The sequence below is a fragment of the Telopea speciosissima genome, chromosome 6 (genome assembly GCF_018873765.1).
Source record: "Telopea speciosissima isolate NSW1024214 ecotype Mountain lineage chromosome 6, Tspe_v1, whole genome shotgun sequence".
Classification (NCBI taxonomy): domain Eukaryota; kingdom Viridiplantae; phylum Streptophyta; class Magnoliopsida; order Proteales; family Proteaceae; genus Telopea; species Telopea speciosissima.
Genome location: NC_057921.1, coordinates 18094852 through 18112975, shown reverse-complemented (window position 1 = coordinate 18112975; position 18124 = coordinate 18094852). Strand labels below are relative to the sequence as shown.

Below are 18124 nucleotides of genomic sequence, written 5' to 3'. Positions count from 1 at the left end.
CCCTGAAAAAGTCTATCTACCCCAAAACTCTGAGAAAAGTCGATCTCAAACCCTAAAGAAAAGGTGATTTTCATATATAAGTCTCTCAGATCATTATTCAAGGGAGATCTGAGAGCCCAGTAGGAGAGAGGAAGACCCTTTGTGGTCTAGGTGTTAGAGTTGTTAGAATATCTTGTATAGGGGTAGTTCTGTCATTGTCTAGTTATAAGACATGACTAAGTTGTATTTTTACTTTATTGTCTTATTTCTCCTTACCTCCCTAGGGAGGCTTGTGTAATTTGGAAGACTTAATGAATGAAACTAATATGTGTGTTGAGAATCACTCTCAACACACACAATCGATTCTCCCATTCTCTTCTCTTCTTCTCATCTCTTCTCTCCTTCTTCTTCTTCTTGCAGATACTCTTCTCTTACCGATTCGATCTACCTTTGAGTTTCAACTTGGTATCGAGCCAACATCTCTGGTTTGAGAGTCGGGAGCTCACCTCATCTTCTCCTCTCTTTGGAACCCTATAAATGTAAAGGGGGTTCCATTGGAGGTCAGTATATGTGAAACCTATACTCCTTACAGTCTTGGGAGTGGTATTCCCTAAGTTGGAGAGAGTTTCGAGTCGCTGAAGGTGACTTGAAGCAATGGAGGAAGACGCGCAAGTTACCGCGCTTGTGAAGCTTCTTCTTGGTTCTCCTTCTCTTCTCCACATCTTGGCATGAGACCTATTGGAGTTGCATCGCCTAGGGGTGTTGTTTCGACCCAAAGCTCTTGGTTGTTGAAAAAGAAATGCTGCCTTCTTGCTAGATGTTTTTGAAGACTTGAAACCAGGCTCGCTTTTCCGCCACCTAGGAGTGTCTCGCTTTGATTCTCGCTTTGGCGCTTGGATGACCTTGGAACTTGTCCCATTTGTGTCGTATGGGAGTGCTTTTTGAAGCCCTAAGAGCCTCGCCTTGAAGGTGGAGGGTCGAGGACTGCTATCTGTTTTTTCTCTTGCTACCATGTATCGCTGCTCTGTTTTTGTCTTCTCTCGAGGTCTGCTGTATTGGATGGCTGAATGTGATACTATTACATCTTGATACACTTATTGGGTATTATGGACTAAAGGTTCTTGGCTACTAGCAGAATTTGGTTTGAGTTATACAAGTTTTTGCTCTTCATATGCTTGCTGTTTTTTAGGCTTGGCCTCACCTTGTGGTTTGGTTGATTTGGGACCATATTTTGTATTGGTCTGTCTCCTTGTTTTGGGTTGAGTATACTCCCACTTGCGCAAAACAATTTATATTGATTGTTGAAGTATTTGCCTATTATGTCCACTCGTGTCGACAAGATTCCGAGGTCGATGGACCATTACAGCCGGCAGCCCAAGTGGTGGTTTCCCAACCATGGCTTCCTTTGATAACCCCAACACCCGGATCTCGGTTGTGAAGTTGGACAATACCAACTATTTGGATTGGTCCTGCTTCGTGAAGTTGTCTCTACGTAGTAGGGGAAGTTGGGGTACACTCGGGTCTATCACGCTCCCGCCTACTCGATGCGGGTTATCTCAAGTGGGAGACCGAAAACTCCACCGTCATGACTTGGCTGATCTTTTCCATGAAACCCGAGATAGGTCGGAGATTTATGAGTAAGGAGACTGCTAAAGATATTTGGGATGGTGTATCCAGAATTTTTGATAGAGTTGGAGATTCCACGAAAGTGTATCAAATTCTCCAAAAAATCATTCATATGAAACAGGGTGATAGGAGTATATCTGAGTACTACAACTCTGTTATTAGCTTGTGGGAGGAGTATGATCATTATACCAATCTCCAGTTGTCCAATGCTGAGGATCAGGCAAAAGTCTACAGGAGCCAAGAAAAGGAAAGGATCCTTATTTTGCTTGGTGGTCTTAACTCTGAATATGAGCCCCTTCGCCAAAGAAATCTTAGGGGAGGGCTCCATTTCCATCTCTGGATGATGTGTGCGTTATTTGCAAAGTGAGGAAACCCGGAGGACCACTATGGATATTGTACCATCAATAGAGAGGTCTGCTCTTGTTTCCAGTTCCCAAAAAGACTGGAAAAGTGGGGGGAAAGGCCGTGAGAGATACAAATGTGACCATTGTGGCAAGCTTGGACATACCAAGGACAGGTGCTGGGATCTTCATGGGCAGCCCCCTGGTATGCGTGGTAGTTCATCTCATGCCCGTGGAGGCAAGCGAGGGGGAGCTAAGGCTCATTCTGTGACATCTGAGTCCGAGCCACCTGGACCGCAGCCTGCTCCTGATTCCCTCTCACAGGATGATATTGCAGCCCTACGTCGGTTGATGTCTCACCTTGGAGGGTCAGCTACTGGTTCTAGCTCTGGGGGGTTGACTACTTCTGCCTCAGCTCTGCAGGTCTCATCTGCTACCCCTACTGCATCCACTTGGATCATTGACTCTGGAGCTTCCGATCACATGACTGGTATGTCCCAGTTCTATGATTCCTATTCCATTTGTTCTGGCCGGGACAAGGTAAGGGTTGCTGATGGTTCCCTTTCCTCTGTCTCTGGTAAGGGTAATGTGCGGGTTACTCCTTCTATTTCCCTTGAGTCTGTCCTTCATGTTCCCGACTTTGCTACTAACCTATTATCAGTGAGTCACCTAACCAAATCCTTACATTGTTGTGTCACTTTCTTTCCTTCTTATTGTGTCTTTCAGGATTTGGAGACAAAGAGGGTTATTGGCAGTGGGACTGAGAAAGGAGGACTCTATCTTCTTGAGCCACAGTCACCTGCTCAATCTACTGCTGCAGCTTATGTTTGTGGTCGGCACGACCGGAGTGCTTTGGAGTCTGTTATGCTTTGGCATCAACGTTTGGGTCATCCCTCTTTTGTTGTTATGAGGAGACACTTACCCCACTTGTTTACTTCCTTTCCTGCATCTTATGTTTTTCAGTGTGAATCTTGTATTTTTGCTAAACATTGTCGCACATCTTATCCTTATCGTGGTAATAGATCTACTGCACCTTTTTCCCTTGTTCATACTGATGTTTGGGGGCCTTCTCCTACTACTTCCTTATCTGGTTTTCGTTATTTTGTTTCATTTGTGGATGACTATTCTCGGTCTACTTGGACTATTTTGTTAAAACAAAAGAGTGATGTTTGTGATGCTTTTAAGGAGTTTTATCACTTTATCAAGATCGCTTGGTACTCACATCAAAATTGTTAGATCCGATAAGGGGGTGAGTACATGTATGGGGGCTCCAACAATTCTTTTCTCGATAAGGGCATCATCCATCAATCAAGCTTGTGTTGACACCCCAAAAAATGGGGTGGCTGAACGCAAAAACCGCCATTTGCTGGAAATCACTAGGGGCCTTCTCTTTGGTATGCACGCGCTAAGACCTTCCGGTCCGATGCACTTCTACCGCTGCCTTTCTTATTAACCGGATGCCAAGTCCACTCTTGCTCCAAATCCCCTCGCTCTTCTTTTCTCCTCAATCCTCGCTTTTTCCTTGTCTCCACGCGTCTTTGGTCAGTGTTTGTTATGTACATGTCAACAAATCAGCCCGCACTAAGCTTGATCCCAAAGCTCTCAAGTGCATCTTCTTAGGCTACTCGATTCCACTAAAGGGTATAAGTGCTACCATCCTTCTTCCCGGGCGATTTCTCTCCAAAGATGTCACCTTCTTTGAGTCTATTCCTTTTTTTCTTCTTCCCTCGCCATTCTCTGTGGGGAGAGTATTAGCATGAAGTAATGCGGATGTCATTCCCTTCCTATCTCCTTTACCTACCTCTACTTCCCCATTTCTATTTGATATTGGAAAGTATAAAGAAGTGGATGTTGTGGATGATGCTGATGTTGATGGTATTGGTGATGGTGATGCTAGCAGACAAAAGGAATACAAGGGGATAAGATTTAAAGAAGATGGTGTATTCACAAGAGGTGAATGCTTGTTGAAGGAAAAAGGGAAGCAACCATGGTACAAGCGACCCTGCCAAAACCCCTCTTTGGATCCACATCCTCAGTCTCATCCTCTTCAGTCAGGTAATTCCTCTCCTTCTGAATTAGATCTTCCCATTGCTATTAGAAAGGGGAAGAGAACCTGTACTAATCCCATAGCCCTGTTTGTTTCCTATAACTCCATTTCTCCTACAGGTGTTGCTTTTTCCACTGCTCTTGAGTCTTCTTCTATTCCCAAAAATGTCACAGAGGCCTTATCCAATCCAAAATGGATGCAAGCAATGACTGAGGAAATGGTGGCTCTAGAGAAGAACAATACTTGGACACTTGTTTATCTTCCCAAGGGGAGAACTCCAGTTGGATGTAGATGGGTTTATACAATCAAGTATAGATCCGATGGTACAGTGGAAAGGTACAAAGCTCGGCTGGTTGCTAAAGGGTATAGTCAGGTGTATGGCATTGACTACCAGGAGACTTTTGCCCCTATAGCCAAGCATAACTCCATCGGGTTCTTCTTTCGAGTAGCAGCCAATAAAGATTGGCCTATGTACCAATTAGATGTGAAGAATGCATTTCTTCATGGAGATTTAGCGAAGTTGTGTACATGCAGCCTCCACCTGGTTTTAAGTGTCCCTCACCAAGGGAAAGTGTGTTTGTTGAAGAAAGCTCTTTATGGCCTAAAGCAGTCTCCTAAGGCCTGGTTTGAGAGATTTAGACAAGCCATTCGAAGAATGGGTATTCCCAGTCAAGCTGACCACACCTTGTTTATCGTGAGAGGTAATGGTACGCTTACAGCTCTCATTGTCTATGTTGATGACATTGTGGTATCGGGAATGATGTTGCTTGAGATAGATAGATTGAAGTCTTATCCGGCTAAACAGTTTGAGATCAAAGACCTTGGAATCTTAAAATACTTCTGGGTATTGAGGTATCTAGATCAAGGAAAGGGATCAACATTTGCCAAAGGAAATTTGTCTTGATCTTCCGAAAGAGACAGGGATGATGGGGTGCAAACCAGCTACTTCCCCATTGATCCGAATCATAAACTTGGTGATGAATGTGGTTCTTCTCTTATAGATGCAAGCAAGTACCGAGGTTAGTTGGGAAACTAATCTATCTCTCCCTAACTCGACCGACATCTCTTATGCAGTTGGAGTGGTGAGTCAGTTCATGCATGCTCCCAGGGGTGGACATCTGGATGCAGTATATCGCATCATCAAATACTTGAAATCCTGTCCCAGGAAAGGGCCTTTTATTTGCTAGGCATGACCATTTACAGATTGAAGGCTACACAGATGCTGATTGGGCTGGTTCGATCTCGGACAGAGATCTACTGGGTATTGTACCTTCTTGGGTGGTAATCTAGTTACCTGGAGGAGCAAGAAACAACCAGTTGTTGCTCGATCTAGTTTGAGGCGAGTTTAGGGCCATGGCCCATGGAGTATGTGAGCTTATATGGCTAAAACGACTTCTTCACGATTTGAGCTTTGAAATCGAAGGGCCAATGAGACTTTATTGTGACAACAAAGTCGCCATAAGCATTGCCCATAATCCGGTTCAACATGATCGAACCAAGCATATTGAGGTCGATCGTCACTTCATCAAAGAGAAGTTGGATTCGGTGCATTTGTACTCCCTTTGTGAAAACAAGATCAAGTAGCGATATCTTCACCAAGGGTCTCTCTCTAGTCTATTTAGTACTCTATTATGCAGTAGCGGAATGTATGACATTTATTCTCCACTGAGGGGAGTGTTAGAGTTGTTAGAATATCTTGTATAGGGGTAGTTCTGTCATTGTCTAGTTATAAGACATGACTAAGTTGTATTTTTACTTTATTGTCTTATTTCTCCTTACCTCCCTAGGGAGGCTTGTGTAATTTGGAAGACTTAATGAATGAAGCTAATATGTGTGTTGAGAATCACTCTCAACACACACAATCGATTCTCCCATTCTCTTCTCTTCTTCTCATCTCTTCTCTCCTTCTTCTTCTTCTTGCTGTATACTCTTCTCTTACCAGATTCGATCTACCTTTGAGTTTCAACTCTAGGATAGGCCTTTCAAGAGTAGAAGATGAAATTGAGAGAAGAAATAATGTAATTCCAGATGGATGTCAATCCAACTAAAACCAGAACCAGAATCTGCTTGGGTATAATGCAATCGGTTAGGGCAGAATGGAGGATTAGATGAACTGAGGGTTAGGGTTAATGGAGTTAGGGTTTGATGGTACGGATAGGAGAAGAAGGGTTAGGGGGTTGGGATGAAAGCTTACTTGTGTTGGATGGATCCTTGGACTGAGAACAGATCGAGTAACTAATCTTTGAACCTTCACACAATCGGCAAGAACAAACTTGACAAACTTGAATGCACTCGAAGGAGAGAAACATGAAGAACTAGTGAAGGCTATCTCACCTCACCTTCACAAATATCTCAAGACAAGGAATGCATTAGAGCAATAATCTTCTTCATTAAATCGTGGGGGGCTCAATGGAGCTCTTTACATTATATAGCCTTCAAGGCTGGACATAAAATAAATCCTAACTATAACTAGGACTCAAAATAGAAATAGGAATGCCAACTAGGACTAGGACTCAAAATAGGAATGCTAACTAGGACTTAGGACTTCTAATTAGGATTCAGATTTGCACTAGGAATCCTAATTAGATTACAACTCAATAAAAATAAAACAAATACTAAAAATCCCCACGATTGTTGCTAGTGTAGGGATTCATCCCTACACCTACCCGATGGTTACTTAGGCTGGTGTAGGGAAGAATCCCTACACCTGCGGCTGGTTTTAGACAGCCAGTTTACATCAAGAAAGATGTTGGGAGAAGTGGAAGAAGAGAGTCAGCAGAGGCTAGGGTTAGGATCACGAGGTGGATCTCAACTCTGATACCATGTTTGGTTGAGAGGAATGATTAGACTGCCAGTGTGACAGCCCTATGTATTTATAATGAGTGACATATAGGTACAAGTACATTAATTCCCCTATGGACAGATTTACCCTTATACCCATATTACACTCGATACTACATCAGTTGGGCAACTCAATTAGGCCTTCAATGGTTCTAATCTTTTGATTGCAAGGAGTATGAAGGAAAAAACAACCAACAAGATTGAATGGATCTTGTGATGTAGGCCCGGTCCAAAAAATTGGTCTTATTTTGCTAGTATTTAGTTATGGGTATTTGTTTTAAGTGATTTTACTAGTAATGGGTGCAATTATATGGCCCAAACTTTAGGTCCATAGAAGGTACACAAGACTAGTGTCTTAAGTGTCAGAGTTAGATTAGGATACTAATTAGCTAGGTAGAGTTCTGTTTTGAGTTTACTTAATTAAATCAATATAGAAGAGTGATAAGGAGTCCTATTATAAGTCAGTAGTGTATAAGTCCATTAGATTACTTGGTGCTTAAATAATTCTGTTAAAATTTGTTTGAAATGTTGAAGTTTACTAGATTTCTATTTTTGAATAGAATTTTATTTGTGAAAGTTTGTGAGCTGTTAACTCTTCTCCCCTGCCGCTTTCTTCACTTTTCTTCGCATAACTGTTTATGGTACTGTTCATGGGTACCATTCACAGTCCAAAACAGCCCTCCTATCTCCTCTTTCTTCCCATCTTTATTCTCTCTATCTTTCCCATCGCAGGCAGCTCGGACACCCGGCGAAGATCTTGTGTGTGTTAGCGAAGTGTTTCTATGGTTGAAAGCACAGGTTGGAAGCATGAGCGACGAGTTTCTCGACTTCGATCTTTGTCTTTGATAAGTTATGGGTTGATTGTGACCTAGTATAGGACTGATCCAAGGCAATTTACTAACCAGCAAGATTCACAGCCTTTGGTTTGTCAGGAAAATAGCCTATACCCAGGCCTGTGTTGGAGCCAATCAAATCGCTGATTCCTAATATGGAATCTGGGCTGGATGGCTGCATCATCATATCATAGACATAATAAATTATTGGATCTGCATGGTTTCTGCCACGCCTTTGGTCTTGGTGCATCTATTGTGAGTTGGTGAGCTGAACCATTGGTGATCCAAAACAAACATGATACTAATGTCACAGTAAGCAGTACTGATGCAGATCTCATCACAACGGAAGAGAAGGGCTTCAACAAGCCAATCAAGTTTATCCCACAATTGGAAGCTTAGTTGGACCTTGCAGTTTGTTTTGGGGTCCATGTATTAGACCAGATTCGAGTATTATATAGTTCGTCCGTTAGTCCTTGCGTGGGAGGGTTATTAATAGTAATCATAGTTATCAAGGGGGCGTCCAGGAGGATCTCTAGGGGCCTAGGCAACTGCCGCCATACTGCAAATACCCTCTACTAGAATCCAATAAAAATAGTTAAAAAATAAAATTCCAAAAGGATAAAAAATCAGCCCCCCAGTTCAAGAACAAAACTAGATTTTTGGCGGTAGATGAAATTTTCAACTTTCTAATGCTGAGTTTTTTCTCAAATCTAAAAATTTCATAAATCTTAATATGGTAAAACATTGCTAAAAAAACCCAAAGTGCGGTAAAATATTCATTTGGTTTTCTCATGTAAAAATAAAATCATTCCATCAGTCAAACTTCTTAGAGAACAAGAACATTTCTCTAAATCGAGAGCAGTTTAAGTACTTATTGATAAGATCATATTTTCTAAGAACAATATAAACCAAATGTATGTTTTGATTGGTTCAAACTTCCAATAGCTTGCTTCTTCAGTTCTGCTGTCTTCTAGTTCTATGATGATTTTTGATGACTTTATGTGGCTTAATATTGAATTTTTATTACTTAAAGTGACTTAATCTTGATTTTTGATGACTTGTTGTTGCTTAATATTGACTTTTTATGACTTGATGTGGCTTAAGGTTGATTTTTGATGATATAAGGCACATAATGTAACATACTAAATAATGTTAGAAAAGAAGGGAAATAAAACAATAACACTTGTGCGCCTAGGCGGGCGCCTAGTCGCCCAAGCGCTTAGGCACACCTCCACCACCATAGGTTGCCTTGCCGCCTTGACAACTATGATAGTAATTAATTTCTATTTTTGTTATTAAATTACTGCTTGTTCTAAGTTGTTAAGTTAATTGGTGTTTATTGTTTGGTTAGATGGTAGGACTTTTTTTTTTTGGGTGATTGAAAGTAGGACTTTAGTAAGCCATATTAGTTACTACTTGGGAAAAGTTTCTATTTCCTAAGCATCCAAGGTTGTACGGATCTTCTAGGACACACAAGGAAGGCTTCTACATTGTTCGTTTCTCAAAGTTATAGAAAAGAAAGAAGGGGGAGAACTACCCCCAAGATTCGATGAAGTTAATAACCTTGGCTTTAGCCTGTCACATCTGTGAGATCTACATTCCCATGGCTAAGAGATGCAGTTCTGCAAAGTGAGATGCTGATCCAGGCTTGAATGAGAAGTTCAAGTCATATCCCTTCCCTTCTATCTTCTTCCTTCATTTTATCCTACAATATAAGTGAGTAAAGTTCCTTTGTTTCAGTTATTTTGGTGATTCTTCTGTGGTTATTAAAGGCTCTTCATTACCATTAAGTGAGACTTCACTGATCTCAAAAAACTGCTGGTTTACTGCCTGCCAACCATACCTGTGGTTCCCTGTTTCTGTTGTTCTTTAATTGTAATGTTAGAGCACTCTCAACATCTAGCCCTTGGAACCCTGAGATATTTTGGGGTTTCGAGCTGGTACCCAAACTCTACCTTCGACCCAAGTTGGTACTGGATGACTTGATCTATCCAGTGGATAGAGAATTACTGGTGGTTATTAAATTCTACAATCTAGTTTCTATCTTGTTGAGTTGATGAACTGTGGAATTTGGCCATCAGATGAAGTTGGTTCTTATATATTGTATTCTAAAGGATAAATGGAGAATTTGGTTCTTGCTTGATGCTGATCAGCTTTGTGGATCTGAAGTGATAGCCTTGTTTCTAATTCTGGAATATAGTTTCTATTTTGGTTCTTCTATCCATATCTCTATATCCAACCATTGGATTGGAATCAAACTTTGAGGGTTTGGAGTACTATGGACCTAGTTATACGATAGTGATTTGGTACTGTTCTGAGATTTATTTTGGGAGTTATGGAAGATCTCCTACTGCCAGTTGGAGCTCCTACAGTTCTGCCTGTTGATAGGATTTTGAAACCTAGTTAGTGTTGGGTTTAATCCATCAAGTACTAAACTCTCAAACACAAACATAGTGCAGATGTGGTGATCAACAACAAACCCAATACTACTGTCATCGTAAACAGTTAACATAGTATGGTACAAGATAATTTTGCTCAAGGCAAAAAGCCTAAAGAAAAAAAAAAAACAAATTATACAAGTTGCAAACAGCAACCGGTTCTCCCAAAAGAATCCATTAAAAAAAGAACCATTTTGCATGGTACAATGTCGATGACCAAATAACATCAATCAAACACATTTGAGTTGGCAAGTCCACTCAGATCATAATATTAGGAATACAAACATAAGCAAAAGCATTTCAAAACAAAAGTAACAAAATTCGACATACTTTCATCCTCTTTTGGGGCCGCTGAGGGTGGAGGTGCAGAAAGGGTGACATGTAAACTGGACTCAAGCACAAAATAAGTTCCATTAGCTTAGAAGCTGCCACACTATAATGTTCATTTACATCGTAAGAGTACAAAGACATGCACTTAGCTACTAGAAGCAATGACCAAGCAATTAATCACCTCGATACTCCCAATATAGATCAAGTATCGCTGGAGGCAGGAAAATGCAACAAAACTCCATATATTATATTAAATCATCAAAGAAAGAGAGAAGCTGAATACTTCACATGCCTCGAAGCATTTTATTAAATGGTTTTAACAATTAGTCTCTACACAAACAACCTAAAGATCAGAACGTTATCAGGAAATATCACAGGATTACTACATATATTCATTAGTTTTCATCTAGATAGTTTGACCAGAGCACATTGTGGTTATCTTATCTTGCAAGTTTCCCGGTCCATGCACCTGTTTAGGGCACCGGAAAGTCAGAAGCCATAAATATATCCCACATCTATATTGCAAAGTTTACTAGTGCTTCTGATGAAGACAGAATATAATCCCTGAAATAATTAACAAAGTAACCTATCAAGTGAGCAATTGATCCAGTAAACCTCTATCTGCAATACTAGTTTTCTTTGTAAGTTTATTTAACCTCACATATATCCTACAGCTCGAACTTGTCTTCTCCAGTTACACTGCTTACTCTCCCAACCAATCACTCCGTTTCATTTTATTACAATAACACTATTTACAATTTACATATGAACCAGCAATTTCATTGCAAAAATCAGAGGCTTAATACAAGAAATTTTAATTATGGACGTAAGAAAGGCGTACGTATGTGTTCAACTGTCTGACGAAACTGGAGAAGTTGTTGTGCTTGAAATATTTGGGCAAAAGATCCCTGGCGAATTCAGGCGGATTCCAGACAACGAAGCTGTTGTTGCTAGGGCTCCAAGAAACTACCGAATCCGTAGACGGATCATCGACCATGTCATAGGTCTTGCTAAGGAAGGGGGGCAGAGTATTCGCGCTCGGAACTGAGCTCGTGGTCGTGGTTGACACTGCTGTGGTAGTGTTTCCATGAACCCCATCCATGACCTCCACTTATCAAAAGAGGATGATCATCAAACCGAATTGTCGAGAATTAATCACGCAATATTGAGATTCTTGGACGAAGATTTCCCTTCCCTTTAATGGAAACTATGGGTTTAAAGGAGGAAATGGCGCCATTACTGAAATGAGAAACAGAGACAAAGAGGATTCGATTCGATCTTGGCTAACAATAAAGATATCAAAAACATAAGGTAGTGATGCACTATTGAAGATTTAAGATTTGTTAAAGGCGGAAGAATAAAAACCCTAAATTACAGGATAGTTGCAGTTGTACGATCACTAACGTTGAATGGATGAGAGAGAGAGCTGAAAGGATTTTGTAACAGAGGAAGTCAGGAAGACGCACGGAAGAAACGGACACGAACCGGTGCTTCAGAGATATCTAGGTCGTGACGGGTTGGGTTTGTGTAATCGAGTCCCAAACGAGGTAAATGCCCCAGTGACCGGTTATTTGCGGTTGCACCTTTTTTTTTTTGGTAAAATTTCACGGACACCCCTATAAGTATATCATATATCACGTACACCTTAAAAGCTATCAAAATATCAACCTTACCCCTGACGTTAAGCACAGGTAGCACCCAAAGTTGAAATGTCCATTTTAACTCCTTTAGTTATTTAAAAAATAACAACTTATTCCATCTTTTTCCTTCTTCTTCCCTATTGTTATTGTTGGAGCATCTTCTTACTGTTGGAGAACTATTGCAAAACCATTTTGGGCGACCATCACCTACGCCAGCTCTAGCTCCGACGACAATCAAGTGTTGTAACTCCATCTCCGACAACCATCACCTGCGGTAACTCGTCATCATCCATCTGTAGAAAGTGAAACAAGAAAATGTAAGTGACCTAGGGTTCCATTAAACTTCTTTCCATATTTTATTGTTCGATCAATGTCACTGTTCAATCAAGGTTGTTGCACCCATTTTTTTAAAATTATTTTGTTAAGAGAAGCTGGAATACCTCCTATGAGTCTATCGTGGGATAAACTTGAAATATGGCCTTCTTACCAACCTTTCGAAAGTGACCTAGGGTTTCATTAAGCTTCATTTTTAAATCAAGATTGAACTTCTTACCCAGGTTCCATTGAACTTTCTCTATTATTTTGAATTTCACTTTGTTAAGAAAGCTCTTATTTTTAAATTCATTTTGTTAACTGAAAATTCCGTACTCTGAATAGTTGCTGACTCAAGTCGTTAGATTTTTGCGTGGTCCCCTTCCACTCCTCATGGGGGGAAAAAAAAAGGTTATGTATAATGGATGTACTTGTTAGACTAATCCAACTCTTTTGGGTTTAAACAAGGATAAACCCTAGAACTATCATGCCCATATGAACCCTAGAACACAACAGTAATGAAAATAGAAGGGGATGGATTGTACTTTTCACCTTCGTATGTTGATGAAGAATAATAATAGAATACCTAATTCGAGCTCCTCCTTAATCTGTAGCCTTAGACCAATAAACCTTAAAGGGATCTTCTGTAGTCTCCCGTTTTCACTGTGAGCACCCTTTTCTTGTGGGAGAAATAGGGAAGTGAATGACGTGACTACAGGGACCCTCCTTATTAGTATTTATAAAAATACTATCCCAAGACCCTAACCCACTTCTACAATGGGCTAGAGCTGGCCCATCCCAAATAGAACCGGGTGACATGCTTGAACCAGCTCCAGTATTAGGATCCCCACCAATTAAGCGGTCCAAGTAATTAATTAAGCCCATAACGAAATTACTTACAATCTCCCACTTGGGCTAGATTAATTACTAAGACCATATCAATTGATGTGGCCATGGAATCCCTCTACCTTTATATGTCACAACTTTGATTTACTCAACAACATACCATGTTGAATAACAACAAAAGATATACCTCAATATACGGTATACAACTTTCTGTCATCATGAACAGGGTACACTTGTCAAATAAACCGCTTTGAGATGTGTAACCATGAAGCTGAAACTTCATTTAGGTCCTATATCTGATTACAAAATCAGAGTGCCTTGAACAACCTTATAGACACACTCTTTGATATTAACCAATACTTTGGCAAACCGCCATAACCTTGGGTTAATATTGAACTTTGACAAACCGCCTATAATTTTGACAAACCATCTACAACTTTGGCAAACCGCCAATGACTTTGGCAAGCCACTAATAATTGATATATTAGATGAATGAATCAAAATAAGTCACACATGTGCAAAACAAATGAGTAAGACAGCACATATATAAATAAATAACCATGCTCATATAGATGTCTGAAAGACAAAAGTAAGGGCAAACCAATACAGGACTCCCACTAGACAAACATGTCAAAAGACTCAACAATACCCATACAAGAAATATGTTTCCTGAACACTCCCACTGGCAAACCCTTTGTCAAAGGATCTGCCAACATGTTGTCAGTCATAATGTGCTCCATAATAATCTGCCTCTCATTGACCTTTTCTCTCACCATGACATACTTTATCTCAATGTGCTTAGAATCTGTAGACTTTTTGTTGTTCTTGGAGAAGCAAACTACTGAGGTATTGTCACAATACAACACCGTGGGTCTAGCTATGGAATCTACGACCCTCAACTCTGAGATGAAGCCCCTGAGCCAGATAACTTGCTTTGTAGCCTTGAAAAGAGCAATGAACTCTGTCTGCATAGTAGAAGATGACAAGATGGACTGCTTGGCACTCTTCCAAGAGATAGCACCACCTACCAACTTGAAGATGTAACCAAAAGTGGATTTCAAGTCATCAGTGCAACCTCCATAGTTAGCATCAGAAAAACCCACAACCTCTAGAGTGTCACCCCTACTGTAGACTAGCATATGATCCTTGATCTTCTGCAAGTACCTCATGACCTTCTTTGCTGCCCCCCAATGTGCTAACCCAGGACCAGACTGGAACTGCCCTAAAACACTAACTACAAAGGCTATATCTGGGCGAGTACAAACCTACGCATACATCAGACTCCCTACTGCAGAAGCTTAGGGTTTGTCAGCCATGGAACTCGTCTCAATGTCATTTCTAGGGCACTGCATCTTGTTCAGTCTATTCCCCTTGCTGATTAGCACATCACCAGCTGAACAAGTAGACATATTAAACCTTTTTGAGAACCCTCTCAATATAAATCTTCTGAGACAGCCTTAGAAATCTCCGCTTCCTGTCGCGTTTGATCTTAACACCAAGGACAAAGCTGGCCTCACCCATGTCCTTCATTTCAAAATTCATTGACAGAAAACTCTTTGTCTCAAGTAACAACGCCATGTCACTACATGTCAGTAAGATATTATCAACGTAAAGCACCAAAACGATGAACTTACTCCTACTAACCTTCAGGTAGATACAATGATCTACTGGGTTTTCAGAAAACCCAAAGGAGACTACTATCTAATAAAATTTGAGGTACCACTCTCTTGAGGCTTGCTTCAAATCATATAAAGACTTCTTTTGTTATACCCGCACCCCAGGAGTATAATTAATTATTATTTTTTTCCTGTGACGTGTGGTTACCGCTGCCATATATGCTGGTGAGCTGTTCTCACTGATGGTCAAACCTAGCTGCAAAATCATTGACCACAGTATGGGCTTGCCTGTGGAGGAAAGGTTCCTCAACCGTCGGTGGGGGAAATTCGTTGACGGCGACTTCGTTGATTTTCCTCCAAGTACTAGTCCGGGAAGTGAAGAGTACCAGAGCATGTACCTCGGAGCGTCGCCTCACTTGGACACTTCGTTCAGTGATGAGCTTGACACTACCGTGGCGAGACTGTTGGAGTCATGGGGGACAAACCATGACGGCTGAGAAATAAGTTTTAGCCCTTAATTTTATTTATTTATCCTTTCCTTCAATGTTCTCGAAGTACGGGTCAAGGTTTGAACCGTCCGAGCTATTTTAATGGTATAGGGAATATTCCATTTGTGGGTCCCACTTATTTATGGGAGCGTGTGATGGGCTTATAATCCCATGGTGGATGGACCCATCCCCAAGTGAGTTCTTTTCTATTTGAAACCTGTGGGCAGACCCATTTAGTTAAGAGGCCCATTTAACTTGAGGGCCCATTTGACTCTATTTGACCCAAAGATGGGTTAACCCATTCCTTTACCCCAAATAAGACCATGGGTCGACCCATTACCTCTTGACCCATTTGATTTAAAAGATCCAAGACCCATTTTTTACAAATAAGTCTAAAGGGGGAGAGAACACTCATCCCTCATTACTTCTCCCATCCAACCTAAATCGTGGAGGAGAGAAAGAGTAGAGAAAGAGGAAGGAGAAAAGGGAGGAAGAAGGGTGGAGCAGCTTGATAGGGAGGCTTGAGGATCTTGCTTCTTGGAGCCTCAACGTGGGTGTAATTTCTTTGAGGTAGATAAGTCTTTAAGGCCCTCTTCCTTCTTCATTTTGGGTTTTGGGGTTGGGAGATGGTAGAGAAATCGGTTTAGGGTTGTCTTAAGACCCAAGGATTGATGTGAGTTCATGGCCATGATCATGGTGGAACTATTTGACTCCATTGGCTAACCTCAAAGCTCCCAATCCCATCCCCATCAATAGACATAAGGTTTTTACCTTATTATGCCCTAAATGAGGTTCTCCTTTCTTTCCTTTATTGAATCAATGGGTTGCATAGGCCTAATGGGATCTTAGGACCCTAATGTGCCAAGGAGAAAGCCTTCTTGGTGTTTTCTTTCCTCCAATATACTTGGAAATGGAAGCCTTGGTGAAGAATCCTTTGATTTTGGAGTTTGAAAGCAGGTGGTTTTACTTGCGGTTTTAAGACCTACGAGAAACCACCCCTGCAACCACCCTGAGATCATCTCTTAAGAAGCTCTCTGTTGAAGTCGGTTTTACCTGTGATTTCACATCTGAGGTAAAACCACACATAAAACCGCACCTGGAAGAACCCTTCCTGAGCCCCTGTTAAAGTCAAATTTACGTGCGGTTTCATGTTCTGAGAAAAACCACCCATAAAACCGCCTGTTTCCAGAACTACTGACATTTGACCTTAACCCGCTGTTTTGATCATAACTTGGTCTACGCATATTGTATCGATATGATTCAACTTGCATTATAAACTAGACTCAAAGGGCTACAATTATTATGAAGAAACCTTGGACCCAATATGAGTGTGTGATCCTTAAAAGTGGATTCAAACCTGACTGATGTGTTTAGACAGCAACTTTAGAATTTAAGTTTTATGTCGGTGACATTGCCTACTTCGTGGCTATTGAAGTAGAACTTATTAGGGTTTAATGGGGGCTTTAACTATAACCTAAGGTGCCCCTAATTATAGTAATTAATTGATCTATTATGGTGCCAAGATCTACCTTCGATACCCTTAAAATCCTTTTCCCTCATTGGTTTTGGATTGGGAAACTTTGGAAATTAAGGTTAGACCTTGAGGTTCCACTTGGAACCTAAGGGGTGACCTTGGTTCAATGTTGGACCTCATTAGTAAGGCCTTGCCTCTAAGTACAACCCTAAAACCCCTCCTTGCAACCTTATTGCTTAGTTTGGGTTGCATTACTTAAAACCCTAGAATGTGACCTTTGGGAGTTCAATCCCTTAAGTTCTCTACACCCAATGAATTTAATGATGTAACCAAGCCCTAGTGGACCCTAGGACACCCTTCCCTTGTCCTTGGGACTTAAAGATCAAAGTGGGATAAATTGGGTTAAAGAATAGCTTCAAAATCGTATCATGCCTTGATCGAATGCAAGGGCGGATGCAAAGCCTTGCCTACAACCGTGCTTGCATCCGTACTACCCTAAAGGCCTGCAGGCTATGTAATTTATGGGGTTTCCCCTAAGGGACTTTCCCCCACCATTTCTAACACTCTACTACACTATCCTAGGCTTTATTAATTGTGTGAGAAAATGCACTTAGTGGACATCGAACGGCAAAACAAATCAACGGAACATGAACTATATTGTGAGTGGGGATTGGATCTTGTTTTATTTTGAGTGTTTCTATGATTAAATGTTGTGCTTGATGCATTCATGTTATGTGATGCACTTCATGCATAAATACATGTTTATACTGTTTATCTATGAATGTGTTCATGTGTGTGATAATTGATGACTATGTGTTACAAATGTGGTTGAAATTGTATGAGATGATACTGTGGTGTGTTTAATGTCTTTCTTCATATATTATATTTGGTCTGTCATATGCCGTGTCGTGCTGGTACCCGGGTACTAGATGGTATGGGACGTCGATGCACTCGGAATACCTCTCGATACAATAGTTTTATATAGCATGTTGCATATTTGATTTGATATTTATGTTAAAGGGATACGGAAGTGTAGACGCTGATTTTTTGTCACCCCCTGATTGGCAATGATGACAACGGGACATGGACGATGGACAACGCACTCTCCCTCTTTTCAGACCCAAAGATACCTGACCCATAAGACCAAGAACCATGCTGAGCACAAAATGGCCCATTTTAGACCAAAAAACAAAGAAAAATGGCACTGCGCTCCCACGGCACCGTGGACACCTTCCCACGGCACCGTGGGCACCTTCCCACTACACCGTGGGGATGTGTACCGGATTTCCATGGCGCCATGAGGGGGTGTGACA

General features: G+C 41.0%; 1 protein-coding gene across 1 annotated transcript in view; it reads right to left on the bottom strand.

Annotated features, from left to right (window-relative positions):
• The window catches only part of LOC122665554 (heat shock factor protein HSF8-like), a 38416-nt gene extending 26671 nt beyond the window's left edge, over positions 1-11745 (bottom strand). The window contains exon 1 of the mRNA XM_043861708.1: positions 11277-11745. Coding sequence (XP_043717643.1) covers positions 11277-11537 — 261 coding nt within the window. The 5' untranslated portion in view covers positions 11538-11745. The remainder of the gene's footprint in view (positions 1-11276) is intronic.
• Between the last annotated feature and the right edge of the window lie 6379 nt (positions 11746-18124).